Source organism: Ceratotherium simum, chromosome 3 (assembly GCF_057802395.1).
Source record: "Ceratotherium simum simum isolate JZ-2026a chromosome 3, ASM5780239v1, whole genome shotgun sequence".
In the NCBI taxonomy this organism is placed as follows: domain Eukaryota; kingdom Metazoa; phylum Chordata; class Mammalia; order Perissodactyla; family Rhinocerotidae; genus Ceratotherium; species Ceratotherium simum.
In genome coordinates this window covers 80,628,134-80,651,347 of record NC_141902.1, presented here as the reverse complement: position 1 = coordinate 80,651,347, position 23,214 = coordinate 80,628,134, and the positions used below count along the sequence as shown (strand labels likewise).

At 38.3% G+C, this 23,214-nt stretch overlaps 1 protein-coding gene and 1 long non-coding RNA gene across 2 annotated transcripts in view; both read right to left on the bottom strand.

Annotated features, from left to right (window-relative positions):
• Positions 1-1,974: 1,974 nt before the first annotated feature.
• On the bottom strand, positions 1,975-9,289 carry LOC147917667 (uncharacterized). Its single transcript, XR_015551619.1, has 2 exons — positions 5,085-9,289; positions 1,975-4,312 (listed from the first exon to the last, which is right to left on the bottom strand). It is a non-coding gene; the product is annotated as an uncharacterized LOC147917667 (long non-coding RNA).
• Positions 9,290-16,298: 7,009 nt separating this feature from the next.
• CERS3 (ceramide synthase 3) overlaps positions 16,299-23,214 on the bottom strand; it is a 101,834-nt gene continuing 94,918 nt past the window's right edge. Inside the window, exon 11 of the mRNA XM_087428856.1 lies at positions 16,299-18,798. Within this exon, the coding sequence (XP_087284982.1) occupies positions 18,643-18,798 (156 nt within the window). The 3' untranslated portion in view covers positions 16,299-18,642. The remainder of the gene's footprint in view (positions 18,799-23,214) is intronic.

Below are 23,214 nucleotides of genomic sequence, written 5' to 3'. Positions count from 1 at the left end.
ATAGCAAGCAGTGGAGAGGGTGTGGAGAAAAGGGAATCTCATACACTGCTGGTGGGAGTGCAAACTGGTGCAGCCACTATGGAAAACAGTATGGAGATTCCTCAAAAAATTAAAAATAGAAATACCATATGATCCAGCAAGTCCACTTCTGGGTATTTATCCAAAGAACACAAAAACACTAATTCGAAAAGATACATGCACGCCTATGTTCACTGCAGGATTATTCACAATAGTCAAGACTTGAAAGCAACCTAAATGCCCATCAACTGATGAATGGATAAAGAAGATGTGGTATATATATATATATGATGGAATACTACTCAGCCATAAAAAAAAGATGAAATCTTGCCATTTGTGACAACATGGATGGACCTTGAGAGTATTATGCTGAGCAAAATAAGTCAGACAGAGAAAGACAACTATATGATCTCACTTATATGTGGAAGATAAATAAACAAACACATAGATACAGTGAACAGATTGGTGGTTACCAGAGAGGAAGTGGGGTGGGTTGAGGGGAAGGGGTAAAGGGACACATGCGTACAGTGACGGATGTCAACTAGACTTTTGGTGGTGAACATGATACAGTCTATACAGAATTCGAAATATAATGATGTACACCTGAAATTTATATAATGTTATAAACCAATGTGACCTCAATAAAGAACTAATAAAATAGAAAGAGAGACATAATCCAAGAGAAATAAAAACATATGTGCACACAAAGACTTGTATCTGAGTGTTCATAGCAGCTTTATTCATAATAGCCAAAACTTGAAACAACCTAAATGTTTACCAGTGGGTGAATGGATAAACAAATTGTGGTATATTCAAACAATGGGATATTAATTAGCAATGAAAAGGAATGAACTACCAATACATGCAACAACATCAATGAATTTCAAAATCATCATGCAGACCCAAAGAGTCCATACTGAACTTTCCATTTCTATGAAGATCTCAAAAAGATGAATATAATCTATAGTGATAGCAGATCAGTGGTTACTGAGGGTTGATGGGGGGGATTGATTGGGAAGGGGCTCAAAGGAACTTTTTGGGGTGATGAAAATGTTCTATGTCTTGACTGTGGTGATGATTCTACAGATGTACACATTTGTCAAAACTCATTTAACCATACACTCAAAATAGGTGCATTTTACAGTATGAAATTATATCTCAATAAACTTGTAATTTAAAAAGAAAAAAATAAAGTGCATTTGTTATTAGATGTGCTGATAGATCTTGTTATTTAATGTGTTTAAAAAGAAGCACATGTGTTATTATATTACAACTTTATTTTTTGGAATATTTTGATAACTTCATTTCAATACAATAGATTGCCTTTGTAACCCTATGTCTTTTATTTTATACATTAAAAAAAGAAAGAATCTTCGAACACCATAGGAAGGAAGAGAAAATAATTGAAAGAATAACAACATGGGTGAATACAATAGATTCTTTCTCTGTTCAAGTTTTCTAAATTGTGTTTGATAATTGAAGCAAAAATTCTAACCTCTGATATCGTTCTCAAAGTATACAGAGGAAATATTTAAGACAATTATATTGTAAATGAGAGATGGTAAAAAGACACAGAAGGAGATAAGATTCTCGCACTTCACTTGAACTTGTAAAATGTCAACACTAGTGATAAATTATGTCTGTATAATGTAACACTCAGAGCAAACAATAAACAAAACAGGAAAGTAAAAACAAGAAGGAATCCTCCAAATTTCTCTTTACAAACTCAGTACATACTTATACAAAAACCATTAAGAACACGAAATAGAGGGCTGGCCCCATGGATTAGCAGTTAAGTGCACGCGCTCTGCTACTGGCGGCCCGAGTTCGGATCCCAGGCGCGCACCGACACACCACTTCTCCGGCCATGCTGAGGCCGCGTCCCACATACAGCAACTAGAAGGATGTGCAACTATGACATACAACTATCTACTGGGGCTTTGGGGAAGAAGAAAAAAAAAAAAAAGGAGGAGGATTGGCAATAGATGTTAGCTCAGAGCCGGTCTTCCTCAGCAAAAAGAGGAGGATTAGCACGGATGTTAGCTCAGGGCTGATCTCCCTCACCAAAAAAAAAAAAAAGAACACGAAATAGAAAACTGTAGAAAAATATTTTTATGAAAATCCATGCTAAAATCTTAAACAAAATGTTAGCAAAAAAAAAGATCTGTCAGTAAATTAAAAAACAACACACTGTGACCAAGAGGAGTTGGCCCCCTGAATGCCAGGTTAGCCCTATAGTAAGAAACTGGTATTATCAGATTAACAGGGCAAAGAGCAATGACTAGATTGGCACCCCAAGAAATGCAATTCAACACCCATGCCTGATTTTTTTAAGTTAAAAAAAAGCCTTAGGAAGAGCTGAAAATCTATTAGAAACATGAGTGAAATGTCAGGTTACACAGCTAACGTACAAAAATCAGTAGCTTTTACAAATATTAAAAAAAAAGAAAATATAAAGGAAGTAAAAATGTTATTTACAATAATAATAAAAAAGATACATTACCTCAGTATAAAGGAAATGTTTAGGGTCTATATGAACAAAATCTCCCAGTTCTACCTAGAGACATAAAAGAGAATTTAACTAAATAGGAACACACAGCTTAGTCTTGGATAGGAAGATTCAAAATGGTAATTTGTCAACTCCCCTAAATTAATTATAAATTCAAAGCAACCTCAAAATAGTATAGTCAGGATTTGGGGGGGAACCTAACAAAAAACTCTAGAATTCATCCAGTTTCTAGTTTATAATAAAATAAATGTTGGGAATAAAATAAACTAAAATAAAAATGTTAGATGGGCCAGTGAAATTCAGAAATAAGAATAAAGATGGGTCACTAACCAAACCATATTAAAACATATTATAAAGTTATACAAATTAAAACAATTTGGTATAGGATAAGTACTTTGGTGAAGCAGAATGGAAGTTCAGATAGGGCCAAGAGACACAAAATACATATGGAAATTTAAGGGTAGCATTTCAAACACAAGAAAAAAGAAATAGCATTCAGCAAATGCCTTGAGGGACAGTTAACAAACCATTAAAAAGAAAGAAAGAAAGAAAAAAGAATCCCTCCCTACCTCGCCTCTTACACTAAAATAAATGCCAGACAGAGCAAAGAATCAATGAATCCATGTAAGTTGTAAAAAGAAGCATGAATGGTTTTATGTATGATTTTATTTAGGGAAGACTTTCCAAGCAGGAAGCAGACTCTGTAGACTGTTAAGGAAAAGATTGAAATATTTTATTACAGAAAAAAATTAAAATTCATATATGCCTCCTCTTACCCCAAACACTGCTTATGAAGTCATAAGACCAAAGGCAAACCAGGAAAATTTTATGTTACATATGATAGAAAAGAAGCCAATCCCCTTAATTTAGAGTGAGCTCATAGACACCTATTGTTACTGCCCAACGTGGGGCCTTCTGCTGGACACAAGACATGCCAATAGTCAAGAGGCAATGAGGTACAGGACTTTTTTATTACAGCTTGCCAGCAAGAGGGAAGATGGCCAACTAATGTCTGAAAAACACCATCTTAAGGAGCACAAAGTCTTACAGCAGTTATATAGGCTGCTGGGTTATAGGGGAGGGGGTTAGGAATGTTGACCTTCTGGTCTTACAGACTGGGAGTCGCCACACCAGATCTTTCAGTTTTCATTGATGATGGCTATTAGCATAGATTCTCTGGTCGGGGGTCATCACATTCCTAAGGAACTCAAAAGAACAAAGTTATCATCTTATTGTAGCTGGGAGGTACATGCACAAGCAGGGGGCGTAAAATCTACAGAGCAGTCAGATCTCCTGGAGGGTGCAGATCCAGCTGGGTTAGTTTGTCAGAGGTCATTCAAAGTTACAATAGGGTTTCTTTTCTACAATGGCTTGCCTCATGTCAACCTTGTCCTGAGCAGTATCAGTTCACCCTTTGCTGTTTTATCCCTCAATCTTGAGGGATATCTTGTTGTTCCATCTTAATGAACCAGTCTCTTAGTAAGACAGTGATGCAGGTGGGCTCCCAAAGTTAGGCCTATATTGTGGAAGCAAGTAACCAGGTAATTAATAAGACAAAAAGAAAAACAAAGTTATTGGTGGGAGCAAATTATAAACCATTTTCCGAGTTCAGAGGACAGCCAGTCAAGAAGATTTCTAGATGTCCGAGTCAAAGCATCTTTTGCAGCTTAAATGTCTCTGATGATGTCATCGGGTATTCAGGTAACTTTCTGAGTGGCTTACATTAGCAACAGGCATGAATCTCTCTTAAGTTTATATCAAGTCCACCAGCTTCAGTTTGTAAGCCTTCAGGAAAAAGGGCAGGTTCAGTTCGCAGTGATTCCAAATGAAAATGACAGAAAAAAATTGAAAACATTAGTTTGGAGATTTGTAGCCAGGTATTTCAAGAGACTAGAAGAATTCAGGATCCAGTCCAGTTAACAGATATAAAACATAAACCTCAAAGACAATTATCAGAACATCCACAAATGTGTATTACAGTTTCTATTGAAACATAATTTTTCTCTCTAAAATCACCCTCATTTTTACCAAGGATAGTTGAATTAAGACTAACTGGTTTACAAAATAAGTTTAGTTTCAATGAACTTGGCCCAATTATTTACATAAGTACAGCAAGAATAGCCACTGATTATATAGGCTCTTTTAAATCTGCTCTGCTGGAACTTTTTGTAAGGAATCTCAGATTGAACTTCAAAGGCCTCTCGAGGTCAGGAAAGCCAAGCCAAGGACTTTGTCATCAGACTCCACCTGAAATACCTACAGATTTGGGTGAATTCCTCTCTTCTCGAGGTCTCCCAAAATATTTTGAGGTTCCTTGCATCTGCTAGATAAGTGACATTCCTTACTTATCCAGTAGGTGCTGCTTGGAACACTGAACATAAGGTACCAGGCCAATAATTCCACGTGGCTTTATTCCATCAAGTCCCATCTTTGTCTCTCAAAAGCTGTCTTGTCACATTCCAGTCAAAGCTTTGGTAATATGGCATGTTATGAGGAGAACAGATTCTTATTCAACTTATGCAAATAACTATAATACCATGAAAATAACAATACTCACTCACTACGAGTTTCCAAATCCTGGAGGGATCAGGTAGGGAGAAAGAGATAGATGTTTCAATTCTGCTTACAAATGTATAATTTACCAAAGTGCCATAAGTTATAGCTAGCTCAGGAGAAAACAGAAAAAGTTTTTCTTAAATCTGAAAAAACAAAACACTAAAAAATCAGCAATATTTCAAATGAAAAATCATAAAAATTATAATCATTCTCATCAGTTCATTCAGTCCTGTGTAATCAATTCTTGATCTTAATCTTCTATTAGCAGTTTTATGAAGTCAGCAGTTTCTCTGTTAGAATTCTGTTGTTTCTTACTCAGTTCAGTTTTATGATCTGAAAGTTTATCAAAAGCCTGTATTCTAGAGTAAGTGCCACAGTCCTTTCCACGAATTTCTCTGAAGATGAAATATATTTTGCAAAAGCATCAGAGCAAAGAAATAACTGTGTGTAACCAACAAGACTCCAAAAAGGCAATTGACAAAAAAAATTTGGTTAATTTTTGTCACATACACTACTTTAAAATAATAACCAGAACCAGACTGATAACCAGGACAGATCAACATTTCAGTAATGTTGTACAATTTCAAAACACCTATATCAATAACATTCACCCACATAATACCACCTAATCACTTATTTGACAATGCTTCCCATATAATTTAACATACCAAATAAGCCTAATAAGTTTAGCCTCTTCCTCCTTATAGGAAGAGAACAAACTTCTTTGAGAATTCCCAGGGCCCTTTGAAAATTCTCAAAGAAAAAAAGGCAAAAAAAGACTTTATTTACGACGTGAATTTTGGGGAGCCTGTCAAAAACATAAACAGTCAAGGGCAAACAGAGCATTAACAGTCCAAAAAGCCTTAATAGAGAGACCTCAGTCTTTTGAACATAGGAAATTATTTTAAGTTTTTTCTGTCTTTTAGGTAGACTTACTCAAAGGTAAAGAAAAATCCTCTTATAACCTCTTTATCAAGTTCAAGAAAATTATCCTTTTAAGAGAAAGAAGACCAAATTTTAATTTTGTACCAGCTTACTTTTGATATTAAAACTTATTTACTTAATTGGATTTACTTTAATCCCAGCCAACTTGACCACGCATAGAACTCTTTTTCCAGAATTCCTCTTCCATAAACCTTCTATGACTTTCTTTTTACATTCAGAATTTGTCCCATGCCTTCCTTTCTTCCCTTCTAGTACTTTGGGACAAAGTTATCTTTCTTAACCAACCATTCCATTCTTTGTATCTTTTTTTATGGAAAATGTACATCTTACTTTCCTTGTATACAGAGCTGTTTTCCTTATTAATTTTTACTAACTTTAATCACATACATTAATTAGAATTTTTTAATCCTTATAGACTTTGACTTCTAGGTAAAACTAAGTAAACAGTTACAAACTTTCTTTTACATCAGCATTCTGTGGCTTGGCAAATTTATTTCTTGGCAAATTATTGGCAAACACTTTTCATAATTTCTGGAAACATGTTACTTTATAGTACAATCTCTTAATAAAACACAAGACATGTTTACTAATAGACCCAAAACACCTTTTAGTTTTTCTGTAATAAGCCAAAAGTAGATAAACTTAGATATGTTTAGCAATAATGTTTCAGTATTTTATCTTATTTGAAAATGACCCAGATACTCAACAAACTTTTATCATTAATTTAGCAAAAACTCTAAAGTTTTGTTACCAAAAAGAATTTGGAAGCTGTTTTTTCCAATATACAGATCGTAAAACATAATTATTGTACCCAAAAACTCTTACTTATTTTCATCCATCTAAAGCATTTGTTTCCAACAATTGTCAATCAAACCAACAAACTTAAACCAGCTTCCATTTACCAAAGATTAATTTATATCACGTTAACTTGAAAGACGTTTGGGTTAATTTCTATTACATTTAGAATTTATGTAAGTGCTTACTTTAAGCCGATTAAAGAGAGCTCTTAATTTTGACCATACCATCCGGAGGTAAAATATCACACATTTGTAACATACCTATAGACACATACAGAGTCTCCACAGCTATGGTTTTAAAATTACTGCCATGAATCAGGTACAGTAATACAAAGCTCCCTAGGTATGAATCCAAATTTTTGTTTTAAGCCTTTTTACTATTATTTGTGGAGAAGACACTCGAGATGCTAGATTTTTGGCCAGGGTGCTCTTATGGCCGTTTTTGGCCTTTTTACTCTTTTTTTTCCTTCAGTCCTAGGAATTGGTGTTGAGCTAGATAACACTTCCCAGAGAGGCGAGGTGATAATCCTTTCCCCGATAAAGGAACCGGGTGGAATCTGGACTGCTTCCAGAGCTGCTTTTAAAGGACAATTGCTCTTAATTTCTCAGAAATTGGGTTGTAACTGAAATGACATTATAGGTTGACCTACCTGTCCAACTTCATCACAAAGGTGCAGAGAAACCACTCAAGTTTTCCCCAAGATGAAGTTTCTGGGGCATAACCCATCCAATAGAAATGGTTTCCAATCAGTTAAAATGCATCCGAGGGGTGAGTCTCTGGGGATGCTTGGGGCATTCCCCATGGCGGTAAAGCCAGTGTCCCACTGACAGCAGCCCAGAGAAGGGTGCAGAGCCCCACTGTGGGCTTCAATACAGCTATAAGATTTAGTCAAGTCCCACTCAGCCCAGGCACTTAGTCCTCAAGCCGGCACGAGGCAAGCGAGGGAGGCAAGAGGCAAAAGCATGGAGTGGGCTGGTGGGCTGGGCCTCTCAAAGTCGAGATTGAGAGTTAAGTCCCTGGCAAAGGTTTTCAAGTTTTCAATTTTACAGAAGGTTCAGCTTCTGCTCAGGTCCAGCCTGAACTTAACCTCGACTTGGTGACAACAGAGGAGGTGAGGAACAGAAAAAGAAGGGAAAGAAGTGATCAGGCCTCGCCCTCACGGCTTCTTCCCAAGAGTTATCAAGATAAGGGTCACACAAACAACAGTTCCTGTGCCAGGGCACACAACCCCGGCAGGACAGTTTACAGAATAAATTACAGAACTCCTGTCCCCATAACTGACTCAGTAGGCGCCTAAAATACTCAACGCGTTCTTGTCAGGAGACAAAACAGTGTTCCAGATTTCAGTCAAATGACCAAGGGCCAACCTGGACTCACTCCAGGTGCCCCAAAACCAGAGGAGAGCTCCCAGGGGTGCAGCTTGGACTCTCCAAAACCAGAAGCCAGAGGAGAGCTTACAGGGGTGGAGCTCAGACTCTCCTAAACCAGAAGCTGCAGCCTTGTCAGTCAAAAGACTGACCCATGGGCCAACCTTAAATCACTCCAGGCGCCAAACAGATTAACAGAAACCAGAAACCAGAGCCGTCAAGAGAAGGCACCTCTAGGGGTCTCTGGGGTGATCAGGCCCAGAAACCAGAGGTGAGCTCCCAGGGGTGGAGCCTTGACTCTTTAAAGATTTCTTTCTTGATTCAAAAGCTCAAAAGGAGCCCAAAGTGGCCACTGTAACTTTAAATTATCCTGGGTTATCTTGCCAGCTGTTTACAGTTATGTCCATTTAAGGGGGCTTTTCCCAAGGTGGCGCAACGAACAAGGTAATTTCTAAAGAAAGTTTTTTATGATCACCGAGAAACTCAGTCCCCAAACAGCCAATTTTAAGCTATTTACCAACACAGACACAGACAAACCAGACATACCAGCGAACTAGTTCCCAGATTTAGGGTATAAAGTCCTACAACTGTTCCCACTCCAAGTGCACGCCCAAATGGTCCCATTGGAACCCAGATGGCCCTGCTGCAAACAGAAGTACCCCAGACAGCCCTGTGTAAACGGAAGGACCCCAGATGGAGGAGGAGAGAGTTCATGAGTGTCCTCAAGTGACTTACCCTATTCCAGATTGAGCCCGTGCACTCACCAGATGTAGCCGTTTTTCTTCCTACCACAATCAGCGTTAGGAGGCATCCGGCGTCAGTACGGGAAAACAGGTAGGGCAGATCCCCGAGACCAAGAGAGCCTCGGTGGCCGCTAGGGACTTACCCAACAGGTTGCCCATCCAAGGTCGGCTGGCCATGAGCAGGACTTAACATCCCATCTGGGTCACCAAATTGTTACCACCCAAGCGTGGGGCCTTCTGCTCGCCACAAGACATGCCAATAGTCAAGAGGCAAGGTGGTAGGAGAAAAAGGACTTTTTTATTACAGCTTGCCAGCAAGAGGGAAGACGGCCGACTAATGTCTGAAAAAAAACCATCTTAAGGAGCACAAATTCTTACAGCAGTTATATAGGCTGCTGGGTTATAGGGGAGGGGGTTAGGAATGTTGACCTTCTGGTCTTACAGACTGGGAGTTGCCACACCAGATCTTTCAGTTTTCATTGATGATGGCTATTAGCATAGATTCTCTGGTCGGGGGTCATCACATTCCTAAGGAACTCAAAAGAACAAAGTTATCATCTTATCGCAGCTGGGAGGTACATGCACAAGCAGAGGTCATAAAATCTACAGAGCAGTTAGATCTCCTGGAGGGTGCAGATCCAGCTGAGTTACTCAGAGGTCATTCAAAGTTACAACAGGGTTTCCAATGGCTTCCCTCATGTCAACCTTGTCTTGAGCCGGTATCACTATAAGGAAAAGAACACTGACCCAATAGAAAAATGGGTAAGCAAATCAAACAAAGGCAAATGCTGCATCTCCTTCACATTAAAGAGATGTGAATCAGAGCAACAATAAGATATTAAACCTTTAGACTGGCAAAAAGGTCAAAGGTTGATGATTCCCATTTCAGAAAAATGGCTATTCTCAAACACTGTCGGTAAAACTTAAATTTGTACAACTTTTTTGGAAGGCAATTTGTATCTATTGAAATGAAAACTGCATGTGTCTTTTGACCCAGAAATCCCACTAGTAGACATTTACCCTGCGGTAATTAGGAACAATAAGAAGAGTTAACATTTATTGAGTGCTTGCTATATGAAGGAGGGGTAAAAAATGCTTTATGTGAATCATTTCATTTAATCCTCAAAATGACACAATGCAGAAAGTTCTGTGCCCATTTTACAGATGAGTAAACTGAAGGTGAAGAGATCAAGAGACTTGCCCAAGGTTACACAGTAAGTAATACAGTAGGGATCTTAACCCAGGCAGCATGGGTTAGGTACTTCCTCCCAAGGATGTTCATGGCAATATTGTAAGAGCTAAAAACTAGAAACAATTCAAATGTCCAACAATATGAGACTTGTTAAATACTTGATGATAAATTTCTGAGGATTACTGGGCAGCTCTTATAGAAATGAAGTAGATCTCTACGTGCTGATATGGAAAGATGTCTATAACGCACTGATGAGAAAAAAGCAAAGAGCAGAACAATGTGTAGACTTAAAGTGCCAATTTTTGTGTTTAAAAAGTACATCGTAGGGGCCGGCCAGGTGGCGTAGTGGTTAAGTTCACGTGCTCCGTTTCAGCGGCCTGGGGTTCACAGGTTCAGATCCTGGGCGTGGACATACTCACTGCTCATCAAGCCATGCCGAGGTGGAATCCCACATAGAAGAGCTACAGCTCTACAACTATGCTACACAACTATGTACGGGGGCTTTGGGGAGACAAAAAAAAGAGAAAGAGGAAGATTGGCAACAGATGTTAGCCAGGGCTAATCTTCCTATAAATAAATAAACAAACAAATAAATAAAAAGTATATTGTATAGTGCTGCCAATAGCCTATAAGGATGGAGCCTTACCACAAATAGTTAAAGGCGCCCCCTCTGGGTGCTCACAGTTCTAGAGCACACACAGAAGGTGCTTCTATGTTTTTGTTTTCCCCTCATCCGGGCACATTAGAGCAAAGTTAACCTAAGTATTTACTGAGAACCCAAACCACCTGCCCTCACGCAGCTCACTGTCCCCATTAACATGACTACTCCATTGTCTTCAGTAGCATAAATTTATTATTCCAGAAGACTTTTGCCAGGCAAATAACTGTACTTGTCATTCTAGGACCTTCTCACAAGACTCATCAACTCTTCAACTGAAAGCATCAACAGATAGTTTACTGCATAAGAAACATTTGACTCTTTGAACCCCTCACCTCAAAATCTCAGTGTTGCTGCTTTCACCAGTCCTAAATTGTTATATCATGATCCTTAGCTGATCCTAAGCAAGCCTTGGCACTAAAGGACCCATAAACCAAACCTCAGAGTCTCAGTACGATCCGACCTTCCCCATCCCCCACTGAGCGTTGCCAAGCCTCTCTAGGTGCCCTGTCTTACTGCCATGAGCAATTAGCACGGGTCTGTCTTAGCAACAGGCTGTGTTGGGGATGGTTGTGGAGCCAGCATTCCACAACAGATTCATGCTAAAATAGGTATAAGAATGTTTCTGGATGGAATCACAATGAATGTTGAGTGTTTCCCTTTGAAAGAAAGACTGTGCAGAGAGCTTTTCACTTTTAATTTGATACATTTTAACATTGTTTTTGCATTATTGGAATTCTGTAACTATGCACGTGTATTACTTTTATTACTATTATTTTAAATGCCAATAGAGATTATCTGGTAGTGAGATTGTAGGCTTTCATGTATACTTAAAAGATATTTACGGTATTAAAAGTTTTTATAAAAAAGAAGGGGCTCTGGTCAATAACATCAGCTGTCTCAGGAGGTAAGGACTTGAAAGTAGCTAGCTTTTTCTTTTTCTTTTTCATTTTAACAACTTAAAAAAATTGTAATATACATACAGAAAAGTATACAAATCATAAGTATACAGTTTAATGATTTATCACAAACCGAACACACTCATGTAACCACCACCCAGATCAAGAAGCAGAAGGTCACTAGCACCCCAAAGCCCCCCTTGGGCCCCATCCAGGCACAGTCCCTCCCTCTCTAAAGGTAACCACTACCCTGAACTTTTACCATCATAGATTGGTTTTGTCTGTTTTTAAACTTTATAAACAATGGAATCATAAAATATGTATTCATTTTCCATTAGATTTTTCTGCAAAACATTAAGATTGTAAGACGAAGCCACATTGTTGCAAATACCAGTTTGTTCATTTTCAGTGCTATATAGTATCCCGTAGTATAAATATGCCACAATTTACTTATCCATCCTACTGTTGAGGGACATTTGGGAAGTGTTCTGTTTGAGCTATCACGAACATTGCTGATATGAACATTCACGTGCATTATTTTGGCGTTCATATGCATGCCTTTTGGATATGTACCTGGGAGTAAAACTGCTGGGTTATAATATGTGCATATATTCAATTTTAGGAAATGATGACAAACTGTTTTTCAAAGTGGCTATAACTATTTTCACTCCTCCAACAGTGTGTGAGTTGCTACTGTTCCGTGTGATACCATGTGCCATTTGGTACTATCAGCCTTTCTAATGATTAATGAGATTGAGCATCTTTTCATGTGCTTTTTGGATCTTTAGATGTGGTACTTTGCAAAGTGTCTGGTTAAGTGCCTTGCTCATTTTTTTTACTGAGTTGTCAGTTTTTGGGGGATTTTTTGGTAGGAGTTGTGTATAAATTCTGGATGTGAGCCCCTTCTTAGTTATAAGTGTTGCAAATATTTTCTCCCACTCTATGGCTTGCTTTTTCATTCTCTTAATGGTGTCTATTGAGAAATAGAAGTTCTTTATTTTCATTTAATCTGATTCATTAATATTTTCTTTTATGGATAATACTTTATGTTTTAAGAACTCTTTATTCAGCTTAAGGTCATGAAGATGTCCTCTTAGGTTTCCCTTTCGAAGATTTATTATTTTACCTTTCACATCTAGAAGTACAAAAAACCTGGAATTTATTTTGTGTGTGGTGTTAAGCAGGGGTCAAGTTTGATTTTTATCTTTAAAGATATACAAATGTCCTTGTATGCATGAGTTTGTTCCAGCACTTTATACACTTTTATTGTTCTGTCTATCCTTCTACCGATTTCCCACTGCTTTACTGTCTCTTTATAATAAGTCCTGGTTCTTAGTAGAATGAGTTCTCCCACTTCATTCTTTTTAAGGTTGTCTTGGCCAGTCGTGTTCCTTCGCATTTCTGTATAAATTTATACACACACGCACACATACACACACAAACACATACACAAAGTGTGTTTGGTTTTTTTGCATTTACATTTGCAATAACACTTTTTGTTCTTTATTTTGAGCCTTATAATTTTTATTTCTTGAAATATTACATTGGCTAAAATGAAAAATACAAGTTGAATATATTCAGGATGATGGGCATCCTTGAATGGACATACCTGTTTCAGTCATAATCCCAGGGGGAAAGCTTTCAATATTTCGCCAGTACAGCATTATATGAAGCTGGCTTTACGCTTTTTGAAGATGCTGTTTATCAGATTAAGGAAGCTCCTTCCTACTTTTCTGTTAATTTTTTTTTTTTTTAATAAATGAATGTTGAATTTTATCTAAGGCTTTTGAAGATAGGGCTTTTTCCTTTATTCTTTTAAAATGGTGAATAACATTGATTTTCAAATAGTAAACCAACCACGAGTTCCTGAAATAAATCCCACTTGTTTTAATGCACTATCTTCTTGACATGTTACAGAGTTCAGTTTGCTTTTGTTTATGAACTTTGCACCTATGTTCATGAATGATTTAGCCTATAGTTGTTGGGTTTTTTTCTCCTAAAATTCTCATCAGATTTTAGTATCAAGATTATGCCAGCCTTATAAAACAAGCGTGGAAGTGTTCCTTCCTTTTGTCTCTGGAAAAGTTTGTGTAATACTTGTGTTCATTCTTCCTTAAATATTGGAAGAACTCACTGGATAAGCCATCTAGGCCTAAAGATTGTTTTTGTTGGGGGGGGCAGATTTAAAATTTCAGATTTCATTTTGTTTTGTATAGAAGACTATTTAGATATCTATTTATTCTTGTGTGCATTTCTGACAAGTATTTTTCTGGGAAATTAAACATTTTATTTATTAAATCTTAAACATCTTCAAATTTATTGACATAAAGTTGCTCATAATATTCTTGTATTATCTGTTCAACATCAGCTTGACCTATAGTGACAGATCATTTTCGTTCCTAATATTGGTTATTTGTCTTTCTTGATCAATCTTGCTAGGATTTTATAAACTTTTTCTTTTAAAGAACGAACTTTTGGTTTTTTGATACTTTATATGATACATTTCCTATTTTATTAATTTCCTTTTTTACTTTTCTTTTGCTAAGGAAGATTCACCTGAACTAACATCTGTTGCCAATCTTCCTCTTTTTTTGTATGTGAGCTGCTGCCATAGCATGGCCACTGACAGAAGAGTGGTGTAGGTCCATGCCTGGGAACTGAACCTCGGTCGCTGAAGCGGAGAGCGCCAAACTTAACCACTAGGCCACCGGGCTGGCCCCTTTCTTACTATTTTTGATACATTTAGAGCATTGATTTTCATCAGCCTTTTTCTTCACTTATAAAATCTTTTAATATTATAAGTGTTCCTCTAAATTTGTCATTAGTTGAATCTTACATACATTTTATTATTTTTTATTAATAGTTCAGTTTAAAATGTTTTATTACCATTGTGATTTCTTCTTTGTTATATAGTTTATCTAGAAGTGCACTGCTTAAATTAAAAATACGTGGTGATTTTTCTATTTATCTTGTTGTTGATAGATTTCTAGTTTAATTCACTGTGATCAGTGATCATACTGTATGTGACTGAAAACCTTTGACGTGTTTTGGGATTTGCTTTAAAGCCTATCATATGGTCAACCTGGGTAAATATTCCATGTGCACTTGAAATGTTCCATGTGTATTCTGCAATTGTTGGGTGCACTATTCTGTATATGTCAGTTAGGTCAATTTCGTTCATTTCATTGTTCAAATCTTCTATGTCCCTATTGCTTTTTGGTCTGCTTGTTCTATCAGTTACTGAAGGGTATGTTAAAACCACTCAAACACAATTATGACTTTGTTACTCCTCTTACTCTGTAAAATTTTTATTTATACTTTTTAAAGCTATATTATTCAGTGTATACAGATTTATCTTTTTTGTATTTCCTGGTGGATTCATCCCTTTCACTGTTATGAAACATTCCTCTTAATACCCACAAGTTCTTCTTGCCTGTGTCTGACGTTAGAGTAGCCACGTCAGCTTTTTGAGGAGAGAGTTTGCATAGTATACCTTTCTCTGTCCTATTACTTTCCACTTTTCTTTCTCCTTATATTTATGGTGTATCTCTTATAAGTAACATATAGCTGGGATTTTTTTTTTTTTTTGCTGAGGAAGATTCACCCTGAGATAACATCTGTGGCAGTCTTCCTCTATTTTGTATGTGGGTCGCCGCCACAGCATGTCTGCCTATGAGTGGTGTGGGTCTGCGCCCAGGAACGGAACCCAGGCTGCCGAAATGGCGCATGCCGAACTTAACCACTAGACCTCAGGGCCGGCCCTACTTGGGATTTTTAAAAATCCAATCTGGTACTCTTTGTTTTTACATTGGATGTAACGACTAATAAATTTGGGTTTAAAGCTACCATTGTACTAACCATTGCAAAACGCGCACAATGTTTTCTATTTGTCTTGCCTGTTCTTACGTATCCTTTTCTCCTTTATTATTTTATTTGGATTTATTTTGGATTAAATATTTTATATCATTGCATTTTTCCATCTATTAGTGTATGAAACTGCTAGTAGGAATAAAAACCAGGTGGGGTCACACAGAATCCTGACTGCTCTTCAGAAGCACCTGGACTCAGTGAAAATACAGATTTCTGTTTCTCATGCCAGAAGTACTAAATCAAAATGTGAGGCAGGCAACAGGCCAGGTATGTTTTAAGCTCCACAGGTGATTCTGATGGACAGCCAGTGGAACCATCAATCTAGACCCCATTTCCTCCTCCACATTTGAGGGTAGGTATAGAAAAGGTGGCTGAGAAAATACTTTTAGGATCAGCCCCCTTTCCTAGCACTTTGACAGTGCCTTGTGCCACAGCGCCCAGATGCCATGACCCAGGTGGACTCCAGCCCACAGGTAACTGTCTGTCTACACTGGCCATGGCCAAGAGGCTCACCCCAGTCAGGCCCGATCTGCTACTTCTTGTCTGGTGTCTGGTACCCAAGGCCAGCTGCTCTAATGTCCTAACTTGCCTCTGTTCTCCTCACTGTTTCCTCTGATTCCTGGCAGGGCATCTCTAGAGGACTGCCAAATCTCTGTTTCCACTACGTGGTAAGACCAGTGATGCTCTCCAAGAAGCCACGCAATGTGTGTGCTGATTCCACTCAATCACCATGCATGCTGGATTCTGTCTTTGTTTTATTGCAAGTCATTACCATTACAATAATATTGGTGGCACGGTGGACTGCATTTTTATAAAGTCATCTGGTGTAGAGCCTTTATTTACTGTAGAAAGAGAAGTTACCTTTAAAATTAACCACAAAAGTCCTAAAGGATGTACAAAAACACCTCTTAAGAGGTAGTCTAGTGCTTCCAGCTGCATCAGAGAGAGTTGAAATGGTCATATCACAATTTTATCTGTAACATTCAAATAAGAAATAAAGAACTGGAGGATAAAGCAGCAAATAAACAATTTTTAACTTTAAGCAAGAAGATATTTGGTACAGAGACAAGACCAAAATATATCAAGGAAAAAAAAAGTCTGTTAACTGGAAACAAGAAAATAATATCTTAGTGTGATCTTCTTCCACCAATAATAATATTATTATTATTATTAATAATAATTCAACAGCTACGCCCCAAAATGAGTAGAGGCATTTGAGATTTATAATATATTATACATATAATGCATGTGTTATTGTACTCATAAAGCAAATATTATGCAGAGAAAACTTGACACATGTTTTTCTATTGTTCTAACAATTTCTCAAAAACAGATTTTGTTGAATAAAGAATTCTGAAGGGTTTTTGGTTTTGGTTTAGCCTAAAGGTTTTAAAAACATCTTTTTATTAAAAAACAAAAAACGCAGACACTTTTTCTGTGTACAGCCCTTCCCACTCCAGGGCCACAGCCACCCTGGTGGAGCCTGTGTGGATGCTCTACTAGGCCACAGTCCCAGCTCCCACTTGGTTTATAACACAGGTCCTGAGCAAAACAGGATGAAGGTGCAAAATGTGACCAAAAAATGTGAGAGACTGGGGTGGGGAGGGGGAGGTTGCATATTCTGCTCAGGCTCTTTCTCTGCAAGGCTCTGCCTCTCTCCAGTCAGTAGAAACCTAAGATGTCTCTGAGATCTGCCCTGCACACTGGGCTCAGGAGATGCACCCACTGTGGGGGCCAAGAGTGCTACTGACCCGCCAGCCCCTATCCATCCTCAGGTGGCCCCAGGAGCTATCACTGACGCTAACACCTGTCCTTGGACATTGCTCAGGGCTATTTTCCAGCCTTTTGTTTTGTTCTGTTTTACTGTGATGCAGTCTGCTTGGGTTGGGTAGCAGAGATGAAATAGTGTAGCATCCTCTTTCTGTTTCCAAGATTTCCTTTTGGTCAGGAGCTCACACGTAGGTCAGCCCCAGAGGCTCAGGCTTCCTGGGTGATAATGGTTCAGTGAGCAACCTGACCTGCTCTGACTCCCCCAGAGAGGCCCCAGGTGGACCCAACGGCCACTGAAGCTCAGGGAGGGGCTCAGGGCAGCAGCAGGGAAAACAGTGAGAGACCAGCAAAAGACAAGAAGGAATGGCACCCAAACTACCTCCCCTGGGCCACTGGGCCTAAGGGAGGAGAATTCCTGGGAATTTGAGAATTACCTTTGGGCTGCTAACAAATAAATAGTCATCAAATAAAATGGAAACAACCTTCTAGGTATTTGCATTTCCAGGTATCTCTAGACACATTTAAAAGGAATGTTTTTTAAGATCGTGTCTTTCATTCAGGCCCATTCAGTGCCATGTTTAGCCAGGTTTCTCTCTCCCCAGCAGAGCTGGAATCACAGTGAAACGAGGGTCAGGTAACAAGAACACCCCAGTTGGCAGCCTGCACGTTCACTTCTGATATTATCTCATGGGATCCTTCCTCCGACCCTACCTGTGAGGTAGGCAGGGCAGGGGGCACTGTCCCACTGGAGAGATGGAGCACCAAGGCTTGGAAGGTTTAAAACCTGCAAGTGGCCCGTGAGCCCTGGAAATCCAGTTCCTGGTTCGGGCCTTCTGCCACTGTCCCATCGCCACCTCTAGCTCATTCTTGGGAGATGAGCTATTCTCTGTGGCCAAACACACCCAGAAAAAGTGGGTCAACTCAGTGCTTCTTTAACCATCCTGAGGAGAGGTAAGGTGGGAAGGAGAAAAGCCTGCAATGAAGTGAGCTCCTAAAAAAGCCAAACGTCTGAAATGCGTGAATGAACACAACCAGAACTGAAACGGTTCTCTGGAGAAATCTTGAAATCTTTGGCCAGTCTGAGTCCTAACTGCAGTAAAATCCATGGGGATGCTTATATTTAACATTTTAACACAAGTTAACGACATTTTGTTAAACACATCTTGTGGGGGTGGGGAGGAAGGTGGTGGTCAGGAAAAGGGAAGGGCAGAATCTGGGGTCCCTGGGGTCCTATAGGCCACAGAGATGGGGGGAGCACTTCCAGCCTCCAGGAACCCTTGCAGTGCACTGTGCCCCAGGAGCTATGTGGGTTTCAAGCTAATGGCCATGCTGACCATTGGGAATGAGGGTCCTGTTGGCTCCGAGGCCGTTCTTCAAAGAGTCTTTCTCTTTGCCTTTGATATTCTCTTCCTCCTCTTCCTCCTCCTCCTCTTCCTCCTCATCCTCATTGTCACTCCTCACATCCTGCATGTCCTAGACAAAGGAAAGAATGGGCTGTGAGTGACGACCTTCCAGTAAGTCTTGAGTGAATAAGTAAACAAATGGGCCTAATTTAGAGGTATGGCTCCCTTCAAAGAAAACCCAAGATCCAAACAACTAAACATCCACCAAGACAGAACATGTCATGGGTCATAAAACAAACCTTAATAAACTTAAAGATTTGAAATTATACAAAGTATGATTCAGGTCATAATGGAATTAAGCTAGAAATTAATATCAAAAAAATAATAGGAAAATCTCAAAACATTTGGAAATTAAATAACACACATAAATAACGGATCAAAGAGTAAGTCTCAAAATATTTTGAGAAAATATTTTGAACTAAAATGAAAACACAACATATGAAAATTTGTTAAATGTAGCTAAAATAGTGCTTATAAGGAAATTTATAGCATTAAATGTCTATATTAGAAAAGACTCAAATAATTCGAGCTTCCACCTTAAGAAACTAGAAAAAAAGAAGAGCAAACTAAGCCCAAAGCAAGCAAAAGGAAGGAAATAATAAAGGTATGAAATTGAAAACAGAAAAAACAATAGAGTAAAGCAATAAAATCAAAACCTGTTGCTTTGAAAAGATCTACAAAATTGATAAATCACTAGCAAGATTGACAAAGAAAAAAAGAAGGCACAAATTGCCAGAAAATAAAAAGGGGATATGACTATCAATACTGCAGATATTACAAGAATAATAACAGAAAACTATGAACAACTGGATGCATATATATTTGACAATTTAGATGAAGTGGACCAATTCCTGAAAACTACAAACTACCCAAATTCACCCAAGATGACATAGGTAAACTGGATGGTCTTATAACTATGAAAGAAAATAAATTTGTACTTAAAAGTCTTCTTTTTTTTTTTTTTTTTTTTTTTAGATTTTATTTATTTTATTTCTTCCCCCAAAGCCCCAGTGGTTAGTTGTATGTCGTAGCTGCACATCCTTCTAGTTGCTGTATGCGGGACTCGGCCTCAGGATGAACGGAGAAGTGGTGCCTCGATGCGCACCCGGGATCCGAACCCGGGCCACCAGCATCGCAGCGCGCGCACTTAACCACCAAGCCACAGGGCCGGCCCAAAAGTCTTCTGAATAAGTATATCATCAGGCCTAAATGATTTCACTGGCAAATTCTATGAAACATATAAAGAAGAAATAACACCAAATCTCCATAATCTCTTCCAGAATATAGAAGAGGCAACACTTCCCAATTTATTTTATGAGGCCAGAATTACCCTGATACCAAAACCAGAAAAAGACAGTATAAGAAAAGACAACCTCAGATCAATATCTCTAACAAACATAGACACAAAAATCCTCAACAAAATAATCCAAATCAAAAGCACCAATGTGTAAAAATAATAATATACCACAATGACATGAGATTTGTCCCAGCAATGCAAGGCTGGTTCAATATTTGGAAATCAGTGAATGTAACCCATTATATTAATAATCCAAAAGGAAAAAATAGATGATCGTATCAATTGATGTAGAAAAATCATACAACAAAATTCAACATCCATTCATGATTAAAAAAAGAAAAACTTCTCAGCAAAGAAGGATAGAAGCTAACACCATACTTAATGGTTTAATGGTGAACGACTAAATGCTTTCCCCCTAAGATTAGGAATAAGGTAAGGAGGTACACTTTCACCACTCCTATTCAACATTGTACTGGAAGTCCTAGTCAATGTAATAAGGTAAGAAAAAGAAATAAAAGTCATATAGATTGGGAAGAAAAATAAAAGTGTTCTTATTAGCAGATGACATGATTATCTATGTAGAAAATCCTAAAGAATCTACAAAAAAACTCCTAGAATTAATAAGTGAGTTTAGCACTAAGGCTGCAGGATACAAGGTCAACACACAAAATCACACACAAACACACAATCTTGATTTCTAAACACTAACGTAGAATCCTGAAAAATGTCCTCAAAGATATTAGGTCCTAATCCCTGGAACCTGTGAATGTTATCTTATATGGTAAAGCTTTTGCAGATAAGACTAACTTAAGGATCTTGAGATAAGAAGATTATCCTGGATTATCCAGGTGGGCCCTAAATGCCATCAAAAGTGCCTTTATAAGAAAAGCAGAGGGAGATTTGACACAGAGGAGAGGCAATATGAAAACAGAGGTAGAGACTGGAGTGATGTAGATATAAGCCAACAAATGCTGGCAGCCACCAGAAGTTGGAAGAACAAAGAACAGATTCTCCCCTAGAGCCTCTGGAGGGAACACAGAGGAACACAGCCTTGCCGCACCTTGATTTGGGTGCAAAACTGATTATAGACTTCTGGCCTCCAGAACTGTGAGAGAATAAAGTTGTGTTGTTTTAAGCCACCAACTTTGTGTAATTTGTCACAGCAGCCATAGGAAGCTAATATGACTAGCAACATCCAACTAAAAACTGAAATTTAAAAATCAGTAACATTCACAATAGTTTCAAAAAATAAAATACTTGTTCACACAAAAATAAATGTTTATAACAGCTCTATTCATAACTGCCAAAAGTTGGCAGCAACCCAAATGTCCTTCAACCAGTAAATGGATAAATTGTGGTATATCCATACAATGAAATACTACTTACCAATAAACAGGAACAGACTATTGACATTTATAAGAAGTCAGATGAATCTCAAAGGCATTATGCTGAGTGAAAAAAAAAGTTAGTTTTAAAAGGTTACCTACTGTATGACCTAGTAATGTCATTTACATGACATTCTTGAGAAGATAAAACTATACAGATGAAGAACAGATAAGTGGCTGCCAGGAGCTGGGGTGGAGTAAGGAGTTATTTGGGGTTATGGAATTGTTCTATATCTTGATTATGGGGATGGCTACACAAATCTACACCTGTGTTAAAATTCATAGAATTGTATACCAACAGAAAAAATCAATTTTACTGATAAGTTTAAAAATCAAACTCAAAAGTATTCTTTTTAGAAAGCAAACACTCTGATTTTCCCAATGAACATTTGCTAAGTAAAATACTACTCATATGGGCATTTTGATTGTTGGGAATTTTCATTGTTGTAATTAGGATGTTTTCTATTTTCTTTATGCAGGGACTCCTTCAAGGACAGTTCTTAATTAGAAGTATATGTTTCTCCTCTTCTCTCACAGTATTTTCTAAGGAATTTTATGAGGAAAACTCCTAGAAGAATAACATTGTCCCTGAGGAAGGGAGATGGAACTACAGATCAGACTTCACGGCAAAAGATAAAAGATGGGATGAATTATTAAAACAATACCAAGAACTCAAGCTCTGGGCAAGTTGGAGGGGGTTGCACATGACCCCTCACCCTCTAAGCCTGTTCACAAACATCTCTATTAAACCCAGCCCAGGAAAGAAACAAAATATGGGAGGTAGAGGCTGTTTTCTCATACATAATTTTTCAAGATGACATCCATAACCATATGAGTTACTTTTTCCTTTTGTGAACTGCAGACTAAAACTGACCATCTCCGGAGATTCTCGGGTATATGTAACCGAATACCTCCTCTGTGTACAACCTTCATGCAAACACAGCTTTTGAGAAAAACCAATGTACACACATTCTGCTGGCTTAATCACAGAAATGTAACTTCATGGGCTCTTTTCTGTACATTCTGCTCTTTTCCACAACAACACAGAAAGGGTCTCAAAATAAACAAGCTAACTGTAAACACTGAGGAATAAACTTGACATCTCATCAGCTAAGATGCAGCAGAGGAAGGCGCCCTTTCTGTGATATGCTGGGAGCTGGGATCAGAAGTGCTCCCCCTGCAGACGGAGTCTTTCAGGAAAGGGCCATGTTTGGCTGACATTTGCTTTCACAGATGGTGCCCCTTGGCCTCCTTTCCTTTCTCAGAAGATTTTGGTAGGGAACAGGGGGAAATTTGAATCAGAACAAAGAAACTACTTTCTCTCTAGAAAAGCAGACCAGCGTCTACCTTCCCATTTCTCCAGGACTTGAATAACTGCTTTAGCTGAGAAGTAAACTGGTCCTTGAGGATGTTCCCCATTGCCCCAAGCCACATCATCCAGCACACTGACCTCTAGGAAGAGGCCCTGGACCATATGCAGCCTTTTGGAAATTTATGGCATCTCAGAGTCACAAAGGTTGGGGAGTACTACTGACTTAATGAGGAGCGGCTAGGGATGCTGGGCAGCCTACAATGTGTGTGACATCCAAACGTCCTACCAGACCTGCGTGTAGGTGAGAACATGTTTATCATTATCCAAGCCTTGAACCTAATTCCATTTTATATTCAAGCACAGCAATTTTAATTGGTTTTAATATATTCTCAATTTTCCAGGAATGCAAATATGTACATAAATCAGAGGAAGATTATACTTTGTTTTGTTCAGAACTTCACAATTTCAGAAAACCATGTCACTGACGGCAAC